The sequence below is a fragment of the Schistosoma mansoni genome, chromosome 7 (genome assembly GCF_000237925.1).
Source record: "Schistosoma mansoni strain Puerto Rico chromosome 7, complete genome".
Classification (NCBI taxonomy): Eukaryota; Metazoa; Platyhelminthes; class Trematoda; order Strigeidida; family Schistosomatidae; genus Schistosoma; species Schistosoma mansoni.
Genome location: NC_031501.1, coordinates 3,120,371 through 3,137,838, shown reverse-complemented (window position 1 = coordinate 3,137,838; position 17,468 = coordinate 3,120,371). Strand labels below are relative to the sequence as shown.

Genomic DNA, 17,468 nt, shown 5'->3' with positions numbered 1-17,468 from the left:
AGATCCATTCAGGAAATCTTCATTTCATGGAGTGATTTTAACTTTGAGACTTTCTGAATGGAGATTTAATGGTTGTTTACATTTCTAATTTCAGTTGAACCTGCGCGGGGAAACCCCATTGGATTTCGAGTCCAACGCCTTAACCACTCGGCCATCGCGACCATTCTCTCCACTATCAACAAGAGGTAGAGGATTACAAACTCTTATTAACAAAAAAACTGTTATAGATACTTCAATACTACGTTACATCTATTGCAATGGTTGCGCAATAAGGATAATACCTAGCACAACATAAAATACCACTACTACTATCTATTGTCTACCAAGTTGGGTGATTTCACCGTCTCTTTTTTTTTCTCCTTATCCTTTTCTCTCAAGAATGAAGAAGAGTATTCTTTCAAAGGACAAAGAAAACCTGACTTCCTTCATTTGTGTTAGTTGATATTCTTTGTCAATAATAATGATAACGAATGAATAGATTTTCGTTGATTATAACTAGCCAACTAGGTAGAGTAATATGGACAAACAATACGAGTGTGTGACTAGCAATGAATACGAGTTTTGTACCGCTTTGAAACTCGTCAGTACTGAATGTTGTTAATGAGAGGTAGGGGATTAAAAACTCTTATTAACAAAAACAAACTGTTATAGATACTTCAATAACTGGCACAACATAAAATATCACTACTACTACTATCTATTATCTACCAAGTTTGACGATTTCACCGTCTTTTCTTTCAAGAATGAAGAAGAGTATTCTTTCAAAGGACAAAGAAAACTTGACTTTCTTCATTTGTATTAGTTGATACTCTTTGTCAATAATAATAATAACGAACAAATAGATTCTCGTTGATTATAACTAGCCAACTAGGTAGAGTAATATGGACAAACAATAATAATAATAATAATAATAATAATAATAATAATTAATAATAATAATAATAATAACAGCGAAAACAACAAGAAAACTACATTTTAGATTTGCCATTTACAAATATTATTGTGCATAAATGTATTCCAAAACATTGTCGTTTATTGTTGTTGCATTTTCCAATATATGCGTGTATGTATTGTTCAAAAAAAAAACAGACGGCTAAAACCAGGTCAGACATATCATTAACACAATAACAACAACAACAACAACAACAAAGTCCTTGAAGTATATGTATGTATGTATGTATGTATGTTTGTTTGTGTTTAATATGTTGAATGTGTGCATCTATATACATACTATATATATTGATATTTATAATATGTATATCCAAGTGCGTATGTATCTATGTTTGTGTTTATATACCCCCTTAGGTTTTTGTACACAAGTTTTGTTGACTATAGTAGTAGTAGATGTGTACAATTATTCATATGATCGGAAAATAGTTTTGAGACGAGAATAGTAAACTAATGCATAAAGATAGATAGATAGATGGATAGACAGATGATAGATAGACAGACAGACATATATACAACGTTTATATGTACATGGGGATTTGCGCCTAAAGAAAGAGAAGAGAAATGTGACTTTTAGGGACGACTAGTAATGATAATATAAATATACATTTTTTTAGAGAGAAAAAAAAGTACTATTTATTTTTATTAAGAATCATGTGCCATTTTTATTATTTGTTCATATTCATATTACTTTATTGACTAGTTAGTTGTCTATCATAAACTACTGTTGTTGTTATAATAAACAGTAATTATATTGTGTAATATAAGAGAATGATAGTTATTTGTCAAAAATTTGCGTTTACAGCTTTACTTTTCATCTAATATTGAGGTGATTGGAACTTGTGTATTGCATACTCACTTACTTACTTACGCCTGTTACTCCCAATGGAGCATAGGCCACCGACCAGTATTCTCTAACCCACTCTGTCCTGGACCTTCTTTTCTAGTTCTATCCAATTGTTATTTATTCTTCTCATGTCTGTCTCTATTTCTCGGTGTAATGTGTTCTTTGGTGTTCCTCTTCTCCTTTGACCTTCAGGATTCCATGTGAGGGCTTGTCTTATGATATAATTGGATGATTTCCTCAAAGTGTGCACAATCCACTTCCAGCGCTTTTTCCTCCACTGAAATCTGATTTGTTCATATTCATATTACTTTATTGACTAGTTAGTTGTCTATCATAAACTACTGTTGTTATGATAAACAGTAATTATATTGTGTAATATTATAAGAGAATGATTTGATAATAATAATAATAATAATAGTAATAATAGTGGAAGTGCACTGTTGAGGAGTCCCATAATAGGACGAAACGGCCATCCAGTGCTTCCAGGTTTCCCTTAGTGGTCTAGCTTCCATTGACTCATAATTTCAACTATGAAAATACTAAATTCTCCACAAAACCCCTTCTGATTTATAATTTTTTGTGTTTACAGCTTTACTTTTCATCTAATATTGAGGTGATTGGAACTTGTGTATTGCATACTTACTTACTTACGCCTGTTACTTCCGATGTAGCATAGGTCGCCGACCAGCATTCTCCAACCCACTCTATCTTGCGCCTTCTTTTCTAGTTCTATCCAGTTTTTGTTTATTTTTCTCATGTTTGTCTCCATTTTTTCGGTGTAATGTGTTCTTTGGTCTTCCTTTCCTCCTTTGGCCTTCAGGATTCCATGTGAGGACTTGCCTTGTGATGCAGTTGGGTGATTTCCTCAATGTGTGTCCTATCCAATTCCAGTGCTTCTTTCTGATTTCTTCCCCCACTGGAATCTGGTTTGTTCTCTCCCCCGGTAGGTTTTTGCTGATAGTGTTTGACCAATGGATCCGAAGTATTTTGCGTAGACAACTGTTAATAAACACCTGTATCTTCTGTATGATGGCTTTCGTAGTTCTTCGAGTTTCCGCTCCATACAGTAGAACTGTCTTGAAAAACTTATATATTATGCATGCCTTTAATCGATGCATAAACCAACAGATGATATTGTTAATTGGTGTGTAAGAGTAGTAGGTTGAGAGAAAGAGGTTAGGAGTAGGTTCGGTAAAAGTATAATATATACTGACGGCCTTGAACGAACCAATCAGAACTAAGATAACGTCTCATGTATTTTGCGCGAAATCTAAAGTACATGTATGCTACTATTAACGACGTGAAAATTGGGAATATTTGGTTCTTAAAATGTTGGAAATCAATATAAAATATCTATTATATAACCAGAGAGTGAATTTAAGATAGTTCTTAAGCTAAGTTACATAACATATATGCTCCTAAGTCAAATTATGTTAAAGTACTTGATGTGATTCATTGTGTAATCAAGAGCGTTTATATACTGAAACTAGATTTTATTCTTCATTTATTACTCTTGCTCTAAATTCCAACACTAAGTTTCTCAGATTCGCAAACAGATAGGTAACAAAGCATTATAGCTGAAGTCAGTTAGTAGTTTATAAATCTAACTCGAAACTCCAGTTTAACTCTTAATACCTAACCCTAAACCTTTTGCATATTAGTTGATGCCAGTTGGTGACAAAAACTCTTTGGGTAATAACCCTAACTCAGAACACTAGCGTTACATCTAATATGTATGCATATACGTAAAGTTGGCCTTATTTATTTACTACAAGAGATAATTTGACATGTGAGGGTTAATTATTCAGATCAAAGCTGTTATTCCGCTGTTGTTTCATTATTTTGTGTTTTTAATTGTTTTATAACTAGGCGCTGTTTCCTGATTAGTTGATAGTTCACCCAAGGTCATCTGTATTTCATACTTTTACAGTAGTCTTCAGCGTTTCAATAGTGTCAACTTCCATGTTAGAACAAAATAAACTGTTCAGTCACTCTTTGTTTTTTATTAGTTGGCTGTCTAGCTAAAGTCAGTCAGTCAATTAGTTAATCACTCATAAATTCTGAGTGAAAGGGCTTGGTATCCGTTGTTACTTTAATTATTATCTGGAAGTATGAAGAAGTTCAGTAAACTGTAATGATACAACGGTTAATATTACTAGATGGTGGATTACTTTTAAATGAGAACAAGATCAGTTGTTGACAAGGTTGAGGCGGCAGCCGAGTATCAATATTAGCAGTACATGTTAACTTTAACGAAAATTGAATTCCTCTTATGAAAATGTCTTCATAATACATTCTATGGTTATAGACTCGTAGAAGATGCACCTAGGCTATAAGTATCACTCTGAATCATCACTAGAGCGTTTAGTGAATCACTGAAAATCCAATTATCTTTGCTACCCACCCCCTTCACATAATCTATGGTCACATGTGATTGATTTCAAGAGGCCATCTTAGAATTTCTGTGAAAAATCGTGACTAGTATATTCTAACCATATCTAGTATGTCACAGTTATTCACTAGTGATGGTAGTGATTGACTGTCATACATTATCTCGAATTAATTGAATTTAGAAATGTAAACCAATAGGTATCAACTCATAGGACTCAATCCATTACTGAAATTGTGAATGTGCACCACTGATGGGCCTCAGACTAGACTGAAACAATTTCCACTTCATCCTGGTTTTCATTGATTATCTATCGTGAGGTTCTATGACAGTGTTTGTCACTGAAAGAAGTACCAAAGAAGTACATTAACCTCATAAAGGCTCTCTACTCGAACACAACTGGTCGAGTTAGAGCCTATGGCGAACTGTCATCAGAATTGATTACCTCAAGTGGTGTTCGTTAGGGCTGTCCACTCTCTCCATTCTTGTTTAACTTTGTCGTTGACATGCTTTTAGAGATAACACTTTCATCATCCAGATTTAAAAGGGTTGAACTTCTGTCAGAAGACTCACTTGTTGACTTGGAATATGCCGAGGAGAAGACGCTGTCAAAATGCAGAGTCTTCTGACCACTATAAGCAACTATGCAGGTATGTTCGGGGTGCCATTCTCTCCCTCGAAGTGCAAAATGTTACTTCAGGATTGGGTAGCATCGGCAATTGAACTAATGATAGGGAGTGAAGTAGTTGAGCGTGTTGACCGCTTCGCTTATCTTAGGAGTCTCATCAGTCCTTGTGGTCTGGTGTGTGACGAAATCTCAGCACGGATACAGAAGGCTCGTCTAGCTTTCGCCAACTTGCGTCATTTATGGCGTAGAGGAGATATCCGTCTACCAAACAAAGGATGGTTTTACTGTGCAGCAGTTCGTTCCGTCCTACTTTATGGCAGTGAAACATGGCCGATAAGAGTAGAGGATATTTGTAGGCTACTAGTGTTCGGTCATAGGTGTCTTCGATGCATTGCTCATATATCCTGGGACCATAGGGTAAGTAATGCAGATGTTAGGAAACGGGTACTAGGTAAGGATGGCAAATCGATTGATGAAGTAGTGAAACTTCATCAGTTGAGATGGCTGGGACACGTGTTACGTATGCCCAACCACCGACTGCCCCGACGTGCAATGTTTTATGGTGTAGGAGTAGGTTGGAAGAAAGCTAGGGGCGGCCAGACCAAAATGTGGCATAAATCCATGAAGTCGCCGACAAGTGGACTGAGCCATGTTGGTAGGTATAGACTACCTGGTTCGGATGCGCGAGATGTTAGCAATCGATGGTTAGAGACCCTGAATGACATGGCTCAAAATCGTTCCCAATGGCGAAGGTGCATCCAAATTCTAATCTTCTGAATTCTTCATATCTATCTTTTTTCTCTTTCCAAATTTATTTCACTGGATTTTACTCCTTCAATAACATCTTCAAACCCTGATCTTTCACATAATGCTTATACTCTTACTACCTGTACCATTATGGGATTTGAATCGACTATTACATCTCTGTGCTAATGTGGTATGGCAACTCGAACTGATGTACGTACGTACGAAGTTCTACGTTGTGACTGACTGACTGATTATCTATCTAAATCCACTATTTGGTGTAAACCTACAAACTGTAATAATAATTAGCTCAATCTGTTAAAACTATCAATTTGTTTATTTCTTTGAACATTTTGTTTACTCAGTTGATGATTATCGACTCTAGTGTTTGTTTATTTGTTTGTTGATCATAATTTGTTGTGCTTAATGAACATAATTGACACCTTTAACATGCTTAGCATGCACACATGTATAAACTACACACACGTGGTACATACACACACAGATACATAGATATGTTATCTTACCAAATGACAAACAACAATTTTCGATCAATTTGTTTTCTTATTCTGTGTGGAACAAATCAGCTGATCAAGTGTCAATATAAGAAAATCATTATTATTGTTTTTTTTTACTTTTGGACTTAAAATGAATAATTCATATGCATTAATTAAACTAATCAAAAATCAATAAGTACCTCTTTCATTTAACCGCCAACTGTGAATACAAATTTATAAGTACCTGCCAAAGTAGTTACATTAGTAGAATAAAAAAGAAAGGTCTATGTTCGATTCCAAAAACATCCCAAAAAGTCTTGGATCAATGGGATTGAAGGCTCTTAGCAGTGTAATTTCAAAACATCTCTGTGATATGTGGTATCAAGTTGATGGACTGAAATCTTTAAACATTCATTCAAAGAAAGCTTGTGCGCGACCGAAACAACACATAGGATCAGATCATGAAGTTATTGTGTTAGACTAAGCCAATTTATTATGTCCAAACTACCCGGCTGGGATCATTGGTTTGATAATCACAACTGATGTTCGGAGACGTTAGGCTGACCATGGCTCAGAATCAGTCATAACTGCTCGGTTCCTATTCTTTTCATTTTTCTCTTTTTTAAACTTCGAGTTTCACAAGTCCTCCGTACATCCGTTATTCCTATCATCCTTTTTACCACATCTTATCGATTTATCAGCATCTCCGTCATGTTAATTTTACCATTTTGTCTTTTATTTGGTGTGGCAACTTGGTCTGAAGGACATTTATGCGATATTCTATGTTGATTATGACCAACTGACTGACTTCTTTGTATCTTTCATTTTTAATATCCCCTAGATTGTGGAAAAAAATTCAGGTATGATTTAATTTACTGAAACAAAAAAACTATAAGTCAAAATTATTATTCGAAAAATCAAACAGTTGCTACATTATATAATGCATAGAAAGAAAGAACTAACCAAATGGTTTAACGAAAGATTAGTATTACAGTAGTTATGTAAGAGTCAAGAGATGAATATTGAGAATATGTAAAAATAGAGAAGTAGAAGAAATTAGAAAATTATTTAAATATTTTTGAACTTACTTGCTTACTTACACCTGTTACCCCAATGGAGCATAGGTCGCCGACCAGTATTCTCCAAGCCACTATGTCCTGAGCCTTCCTTTCTAATTCTATCCAATTTTTGTTCATTTTTCTCATGTCTGTCTCCATTTCTCGGTGTAATGTGTTCTTTGGTGTTCCTCTTCTCCTTTGGCCTTGAGGATTCCATGTGAGAGCTTGTCTTGTGACGCAGTTGGGTGTTTTCCTCAATGTGTGTCCTATACAATCCCAGCGCTTCTTCCTCCACTGGAATATGGTTTGCTTTCTCTCAGAGTAGGTTGTTGCTGATAGTGTCTGGACAACGGATCCGAAGTATCTTGTGTAGACAACTGTTAATAAACACTTATATCTTCTGTATGATGGCTTTCGTAGTTGTCCAAGTTTCCGCCCCATACAATAGAACTGTCTTGACATTTGTTTTGAAAATTTTGACTTTGGTGTTGGTTGACAATTGTTTTGAGTTCCAGATACTCTTGCTTTGCCGATCCACACCTTCACAAATACTTTTGAAAGTAAGAGTTTAATCAAAGCTCGGCTAAATGCTCACTCTTATACCGGTGGCAGAAATAGGGAGAGTGGTTGTACAAACTTCTTTTTAGGGCAAATGTTAGGTTTGTGAATATGGATACCAAAAGTCTCAGCAGTTTCCCGATGGAAGAACTTGTGAACCATGTGGTAACTTTGATGGAATATGGTTCTTTTTAGCAAATGTAAAAATAGGAATTTCCACTTTACTAATAAATTATTTGTATCTAATTAAGATCTTTGTAAACTTTTCAAAGGATTATTCCTTCATTACAAAAATGTAAACTTTGCTAGAATTTCCATTGACAAACATTTCTTTATTACCATTGGTTTGCATTGGGAATTAATTAAAGTTAGAAGTGTCTGTCATTGCATTTCAACTTAATTTCATTGAAATCGTAAACCGATTTAATTTAAACTATCATTGAAAACCTGAAAGCACTGGATGGGCGTGGACGCGCACTGTTACTTAGGAGTTCCATATTAGAACGAAACAGCCGTCTGGTGCTTTTGGGTTTTCAATGGTTTTGTAACTTAAATCGGTTCATGATTTCAATGAAATTCAATAATCTCCACAACCGCATATTGAAAATTCAACTCAATTGTTTAAAGTTATTATACTTTTTGTGAAATGTAAAAGTTCGTGATGGGTCAACTGTTGAGAAGTTTCAATCAAGCCTAAAATAACATAGCAGTGTTCTCTGTACTTTATTGTGGAAAAAATGAAACAAGATTCTCCTCTCATTATCTCAGAAGGTAGATAGAAGTCACTTCAAATAGATAGTGGTTTTCATAAACCATTCCCTTGCCTCTCCTTACACACCTTAATAGTTCTGTTAGAAATATTGAATGATAGTTGAATAGTGGTCGTTATCATGTTAGTCCAGTTGAATTCTGTTAATCGATTGACAATATGATCTTAAGTCTAAGTGACTTGATATCATATGTAGTATGTTGAAATGTTAGATTTTAGTCAGAATTAATTGTAAAATACTGAGTATCTAGGTTTCGTGCTAGTTATCACCCATCAGTAAGGCGTACCTGGAATACTGAAGGAACTGGTACTCTCAATTTCGCAGTCTGAAACATTACCATTGAACTATTCAGTTAGTGACTAAACTCCTGTAAGACTGAGATGTTTACAATGGTTGATCACTGAATATTTATAAACAATATTGTCAATCTATGAATCATTCAATCCCATTCTATTACTTCGTTATTTAATATTGAGGAAGTGCTGTTCATTTCTCATGAATTAAACTTATGTGGAATATCCCTATAAGGTTGTGGAGATTATTGAAATTAGATTTAAAACAAAACATTAAAAACTTGCACTGGACGTCCGTTTACCCCTAGTATAGGCGGCCTGTTTAAACATCTGGGCTACCTGTTCCTGTCATCTAGATATTTCAACAAGTTATCTAATTTTGTTTGTTTTAATATATCATTATGACTATTAATCGCACAACCTATTCAGGTTACAGAAGGCCTAATCAGAGATATCGTGGTTGCTGGCAATATTCAGCAAGAAGAATGTACATTATTCAGATGTCGATTGACTGGACTGCTAACTTCTAACTGGCGATCATTCAATATTTATCGTCAGGAAGGACGAAGAAGTAAGAAACGGAAACTTGTTGAAGTACTTTGTGCTGAGAATTCTATATTGTACCAAAAATATAATATTGAATAAAGCTATTAATAATAATAATAATAATAATTCAGTAGAGCATGTCGACTGCCCCCCACCACCACCAGTAATCGAACCCATCATCTTTGGTCTTGTGGAGAAAACTTAACGTGTAGACTACTAAGCCAGCATCCAATGATGTATACATCTAACTTCCATCAATCCGTAATATCACTCAGGCATCTTTCAATGTATTAGCTGGGTAACTTCCTCACACTCGACACATTGAGTAGTTTGTTTTTACGGATAATGTTTAGTATATTCAATATTGTTCCTTCAATTGTTCTACAATAATGGTATGAATTATTTAAAATCTATGCTTTGTTTTATTTTTCCACATAACTGTAATGTTGTTATTTTGTTTAACATATCTGCTTATCTTTTTAGCTTTATATGAGAAAATCCTTATCGGTGAATTAGATCAATTGCATAAATCATTGGAACAACGATGTCTTCTTTCCAACACATTTGATTCAAGTCAACTAATGACAATTCCATGCTCCGAAGACAATCTTGGCAGTGGTGTTAGTGGTCGTGAAAATACAAACTCCACGATAATAACACCAGCAGCGCCAGTAACAACAAACCTCTCATCATCATTATCATCGACAACAATAACTGGTTTAAAAATTGGTAATAATTCAACATTAGGTACTAATTTACCAGCATTAACAACTGATCCTGCTAGAGCATTACTTATTGCTGGACAAGTATGTGATTGGCCAGGCTGTGGAGCTATTCTTGGTCCAGATACATCGTTTATTGAGTAAGTCTTCATTGTTATGGTGTTGAATTTATGTAGTGGATGAAGAGATGCCTTCAAAACATTTTACATGGTTGTATTAGGATCATCGAGTTAGACGCAGGGGGTTGGTGGTATTAGGTGAGGACCGGAAAAGCGGTTGATAAGGTAGTGAGTTTTCTTTAAATGAGGCGAGTAGAACATGGATTAGATATATTTTACTACCCTCTACCTCAAAGCACAATGTTTGCCGGTGTAAATGTAAGTTGGGAGAAGGCTAGAAGCGACCAAACATCTTATCTGGAATTCATCACCTAAATATTAACATTGAGAGTTATGAATCAAGAATTTTCCACTTTAAATACCAACGAGTTATCCACTGAACTATTGGATCAGATGCAAAACATGAATACTTCTGATACTTATTCTTATCTAATATTATTGATACCATTAATAGTTTTGAAGTAAAACTATTCCACTATACTACCTCTGGGTCCATATATTTGTGTAAACTGGTTAAGAAACGAATAAGTTGGCATTACGAAGCATAAATTTGCAAGGCTGTGTGCTTAAATATATATTTATATACCACAAACGTATGTCTGTTTAAGTGTTACGTAATTTAAGGGAGTCTACAGGAATCATCAAACCTTGGTTTCATACCAGTTGGCACTCACCAACATAGCATATCTTTAAAATTGAAGGGACTGGTACTGTTTATTGGGTTTAAACTTTTTATACGATATCAGAGTCAAGAATGATAACACTGAGCTATTTCGATCAATTTTCTATGGTAATGAGGTGTTTGTATAGATCATTCACTGAGTAGTAACCCATTGTCTACTTATAATACTGACACAACTGTCCATGTCGATCAAGTTTCAGTGTGGTCTTCAATCTGAATGATTTGTCTTGGGTCTCACTATAACACTACGTTGTAGATTTGAAACTTATCAGATTCGTTCAGTATTTTAACTATTTTTTTCTAACAAACGCTAACGCGAAATCAAAGTCCAGAATTTCCCAACCAAAAATTCTTCAAGATATCTATTTTAATTGATGAGTGGCTTACATATTAAACCTGTGATTTAAGATAGAAATGTGACGATCTAATTTAAACAACTATTGAAAACATTGAAGCACTAGACGACCCCTTCGTCCTGGTATGAGACACCTAAACAGTGAGGATATACGACCCCGCACCCGGGAATCGAACCGACGACCTTCGGTGTGTCAACGCTTAATATCCAGGTAACAAAACTTGGATTCAATAATGTACAAATCTAACTTCAATCAGTGCACGATATTGTGTGAACATATTTCAGTGCCACACCCGATACGATTGAATTCTACTGTTCACTGCTTCTGGTTAGGACTCTGGAAATTTCCTATCGAAGTTAGTCGATAATGAGCACATGATCATTGTCATTAAAGGGTTGTGGCGATTGTAAAGTATTAACTTTCACAACGGTGGTCAATTCAGTTTTATTTGAAGTAATAATTATCACTTCTGAATTGTCAGTGTTAAAATCTATCTTCATTGTATTCTAATTATTTTAAAATGAAAGTAGTGTTGTAATAAAGATGACTAGTCAATTAATGAGGCTTTGTATCTTGATCAACTAAAGTTTCAGGGAAATATGATCGTATATGCCCAACCATCATATATATATATATATATATACATATATATATATATATATACAGTTCTGGCTGGCTTAAGTAAGAGTGGGTATGTTTCAAGAAAGTTAGAAGCGTCAAAAGTACACAAAAAATCAAAGTATTCTGGTCTAAATCTTATTGATAGTTAGATGTACATTACTTTATTGTAGTTTGTGAAGTTTTAATAATGAAAATGAAATCATTTCGGTTTCTTCCTCTATGTCTTAAGTTTTAATATCTCGTTTTGGATATCGCATTTCTTACTTTATCAATTCTTTCTTCCTTTTCAAATAATCTCTATATATGTGTTATGCAATATCCATTAATGATTTTTCATCCTAGTTTAGATTCATCAACTAGATACACTTGCATTTCAGTGTTTATGTCCACATTAAGACTTGGATGTGAAACTTTTCACTTCAAAAAAAAAACCCAACACACATTATCTACTGAGCTAATGAACTTAATCGACATTTTCAATCCATTTTACTCTAATTGAGATTACTAATGTTATTTGAATTCTTTTACCATTCATATCCCTTTGGTGGTGTTCAGTAAGACAATTTCAAACCATTACATACTTATACCAGGTTTTTGGTTGTTTCAAGTTTGATAGATTGACTTCTACTTGTTATCCCCTAAGGATCATCATTTAGAGATGATCACCATGACATGGCTTACAATTGGAAACTAACTTTATGATGTTAAACATCTGTCGTCGCCTGTCTACTCAACACTGATTTAAATGCACCTACGCTCTCCCTTTCTCTCTCTCTCTCTTTCTCTTTGTATCCCTCCCAATCTTAAACACAATATCTTGATACAAAGTGAAACTTAATTATGTATTAAACAACATATTCTGTATGTAAACAATTATGTTTTGCACAAAATTAATCGTTTACTGTTTACCGGTTATACGATTGAGACAGTATAATATATATACATTATACATGTATATGAAGTTGTATACTTGACTACTACCACTTAGAAATGAGTGCATTGTTTACAAAATGTGACTAGAATGATGATGTAATACATACACTGTTATATGAAATGAATGATAAACAACTGTGTAAAGAATATTTCTCTCTAAATTACTTAATTATTTATGAACTGTAAGGGACTGGAATTGTGAAGGGTCATTAATCGTTACGGTAGTAATGGTAATAATAATAATAATATTGACAGAATGCATATATATAGTTTCGTTAACTAGTATCAAATGAAAAGAGACCCATAAATGAATACCATAAATAAGGCAACTTTCGGTATTATTAATGATAATACTATATTCGTTGTATCCGTTGTTGATAAATTGATGTATACATAGTTTAGTTGAATGATTTATGAAAATGAATTCAGTTGAAAAAAATCGGCGAGACTATAATTTATGGGCGAGTCAATCAGAAGCGTTTGAGGGATTTCAAGGTCACGGTGCCTATTTCAGTACCTGATGCTCATGTACGGTCGGTTCACAGAGAATTTTAGAGAAGACTTGACAATTAAGCGACTACAACAAATGAAACTACTAAGAAGTTGCTGTATTTGTAATTACGAGTATTAAATGACTTGTAGACCTTGTGCAGACTACCATGAAGTTGCCCTTCGATGTAATATATGTTGAAGGAAGAAGTTTGCTAGAATAAGAACCTTTGAACCTTTTTCTAATATTGACAAGTTTTTGGACGATATGAAAGAAGTATATCCACTTTAATTATTTAGTTTTTTATAATATATTTTTACTCTATGTTGACTGTTTGCTTGTTTTGTTTCATTTTGTGTATTCACTCAATGGGGTTTCTTTGGTTGTAAACTATAATACTTGTCTATTTGTACAATGAATGACCGAAGGTTTATCTTAACAATTCCTCATCTCGTTGTGCTAATAATGTGGAGTGTGTCAATTTCAATTGATGCTCATATATGTGTCTAGGCTCTCAACATTCCGTGTAACCGATTGACTGACAATAAATAAATCCAGCGTCATATTGAAATCAAGTCGACTTAATGATACCATGAAATATTTCTGTAAAAGAAAATCATTTTTCTTCATTGAAATACAATATGTTATCCGTTCTCATGCTCATCAATCTCAACAAATTTCTTTCGCTTATTGCCCCTCGTGGATCATAGGTCACTGACCATGGTTCTCCAACCTTCTATCTCCTGGGCTTTCTTCCTTCTAGTTGTTTCCAAGTGGCACTCATTCTTTTTATATTTACCTCCAGTTCCCAAAGCAATGTGTTCTTTAGTCTACCTTTTTTCTTTTCCCCTTGAGAGTTCTAAGCTAGGGCTTGTCTCGTGATATAATTTGATGATTTTCTCAGTGCATGTCCTACCTATCTCCAGTATCTTTTTTTAATTTGCTCTTTGGCTGGAAGTTGGTTTGCTTTCTGCCACAATAGGTTGTTGCTGATGATGTTTAAGCAACGTATATTGAGTATTTTAAATGGAAAACTGTTTCTAAATACCTGTACTTTTTGATGATGGTTGTAGTAGTTTTGTAAGTTCCAGCTTTGTACAATAGAACTATCTTGATATTTGTATTAGAAATTTTGACTTTGGTGTTTTGGCTATATCAGATCCCCCTTGTCTATCAATGACGCCACCCAGGTACGTAATGACTTCTACCTCTTCTAGAGCTTCTTCATCAAGTGTGGTTTGGTCGGTGTTGCATTTTAATACTTTTTTCCCCTTGTATTTGTTGAGCCCTACTCCTGCAGAGGTTGCTGCTACACTGGCTGTCGTCACCTGAATTTGTTTAAGGGATAGAAGAAAAATATTATTTATCGAATCATTATCCATCTAACTACGATTGTGTTCTGATTGTTCCACCAGTTTCCTTAATCAAGGTAATAATAACAGAACGAAACAAAGCATTATTCAGCATTAAATTCATTTAATATCGTTTGTTTGAATCTTCCCATCATTGCTTAGGACTGCAACTGGTTAGTCTCTAATTGGCATATGTGCATACTGTGCGTATTGCCTCGATATAGCCTTATTTCACAAGCATTGTAGGCAAAGATGGATAGTGGAAGATTCAAATAAACAATACTAAATGAATTTAAACTTCACCCCATCGCACAAGCAAGTGGCTATCAGGACTCAGTGGCCGAGTGAATAACGTGATGGCGTTTGAAGTGAAGGGTACTAGGTTCGAGTCCCAGAGTGAACACCGACTTTGAGATGCAGGTACATCCAGGTGACGAGTCCCAAGTAGGACGAAGTGGTGCGCGTCCTGAGTTCCGCTGCTATCCACTATCCATCTTTGCCTACAATCATTCGACATTTCTGCTTAGAAACATGTATACGTCTGCACGCACACATTTATATATATACACAACACAAAACTATATTCGAGGGGAACAGAAAAATGTTGTGTTTTTTTTCGAATTTTTTTCTTCTTGATTGAGAAACCCAACCAGTTGATATCAGTATTAATTATCAACAAATATATAGTTGACATCTTTGCTTACAACATACATTTTAACTACATGTACATGTTTATCTATGTAATAACGCTGGTATGCAAATAGATAATCTTCATACTTGAGTAGCGAGTCGTATTTTTTTTCCACATGTTGTTTTTCACTTGATAGACTAAGAGTAGTAGTAGTAGTAGTAGTAGTATCGCTAAGTGATAAATGTTTGTTTTAATCCATATAATCCAATCAAGTCATATGATAGAAATGGCAGACAGACAACGGTGACAACGACGATTGATCATTAACATTATTGTCATAATTATTATTACAAATATTTGTCTTTGTGTCTATGTGTTTATACCAATGATAATATTGATAATTTTTTATCAACAGTTGGCCTGCGCTAAAATTTAAGAACTTAGTATAGAAGAAGAAGGAAAGAATCAAGGTGGAATAATGAAGTTGTCAGTTGGTGGTTATTTAACGAAGCCTACATTCAGGACTAGTATGGATAAATACATAGTGAAAGCGAGCGAGCGAGAGAGAGAGTTACCCGTGTACTTTGTATTCCAGTGTGACTGTGCCAATATTTTTTGGCTTCTCAATAATGTTTGTGTGTTTGTGTATATTCGAGAGTATTCATTATGTATTATTCTAATGGATTGATTATCTAACATTTCAAATGTCATTTATGTAGGGTATATATATATTTACACAATTATTAATTGTTTACTCTTCACTCTTGTTTATAGAGATAGTATACTTATGGATATTAACGATGGTAGTATGTACTGTACCATGCTTTTGCATATTAATAGGCACACACATACGTACACTCATCTATTTGTACATTGTATAGAAGTACTTTATTTGTAAGTACACATTAATGGGGAGAAGGGGTATGCTTGTTTTTTTTTACTTCAATATGTAGTGCATACGTATGTGTGTGTATGTGTGTGGGTGCACGTGACACAATATTTATGCATACACTTAGCTTAATCAAAAGTGTACAAGTGAAATTAGGCACTTTTCTTCTTTTCACTCTCTCTTTTTTTTTGGTTTACACCAGTGACGCCATTAATATCGGCATCATCAACATTGTCGGTTTTAGTCATAATTCAACAGTTTTACAATTTTTTTGTTTGTAATTAATTGTTTGAAAATAGAAATATTTATAGTACAAGTGAAAAAGGCATTTTCAAGATTGTTTACTATTAATGATAAGAATAAAGAGAAGAAAATTTTCTTTTCGATGAAATCATTTACGTAAGCTGTACATTCGTATTTTCATAGTTGAAATCATGAGTCAATTGAAGCTAGACCACCATCAAAAATCTGGAAGTACTGGATGGCCGTTTCGTCTTATTATGGGACTCTTCAGCTGTGCGCATCCACGATCCCGCCTGGCGAGCGAGATTCGAACCCAGAACCTACCAGTCTCGCACACGAGAGCTTAATCTCTAGACAACTGAGCCGGCATCCAACTGTGTTAATGTCTAACTTCAAAAGATCCACGAAATTCTACATTAATTCATACAATAATAAAATGAATGACACAATGAAGAGTGGGGGCCAATGTTTAAAATTAATCAACGATAGTTAGTGTAAATGTAACATATTTGGCATGAAAGGTAATTCAGTGTATAAATTCAGTGATAACAATAATGATCAGGGGTTTTAATTCCTAATAGTTTTAATAATGAAATGAGGAAACAAATAATACTAAGTGAGCTTAAACTTCACCTGATTGCACAAGCAAGTGGCTATCAGGACTAAGTAGCTGAGTGAATAACGCGATGGTGCTTGAAGCGAAAGGTACTGGGTTTGAGTCCCAGAGTGTACATCAACTCTGAGATGCAGGTACACCCAGCTGACGAGTTCCAAATAGGACGAAATGCATGTCCGGGATTCCACGTATAACCACTATCTATCTTTGCTTACGATCATGACACAAGGTTTGGCGGAAAACTTTCCCCACCATAATTATGATCAATTAAATCCTCATTAATGATTCACCTACTACCTAAACTCTTGATACTGACTTCCTAATCACTTCCTAGGTCCCCAAGCTACTCTTGTTTTTGGAGTCACTAACGTTAGTGAAAAGAAGCAAATTAAAATAACAAGCTTTACTTTAGGGATTATTGATGTTAGAAAAACAACAACACTGAAATTAATGATAGAATATGTAAATGCTCAATCAATACAGGTTTTCCTTGGTGGTCTAGCTTCAATTAACTCACGCTTTCAACTATGACAACA

At 34.5% G+C, this 17,468-nt stretch overlaps 1 protein-coding gene across 1 annotated transcript in view; it reads left to right on the top strand.

Annotated features, from left to right (window-relative positions):
* Smp_212350 (hypothetical protein) overlaps positions 1-17,468 on the top strand; it is a gene marked incomplete at both ends in the record, with an annotated part of 84,431 nt that overhangs the window by 25,160 nt on the left and 41,803 nt on the right. The window contains 2 exons of the mRNA XM_018798622.1: positions 9,668-9,670; positions 9,773-10,140. Of these exons, the coding sequence (XP_018653545.1) occupies positions 9,668-9,670; positions 9,773-10,140 (371 nt within the window). The remainder of the gene's footprint in view (positions 1-9,667; positions 9,671-9,772; positions 10,141-17,468) is intronic.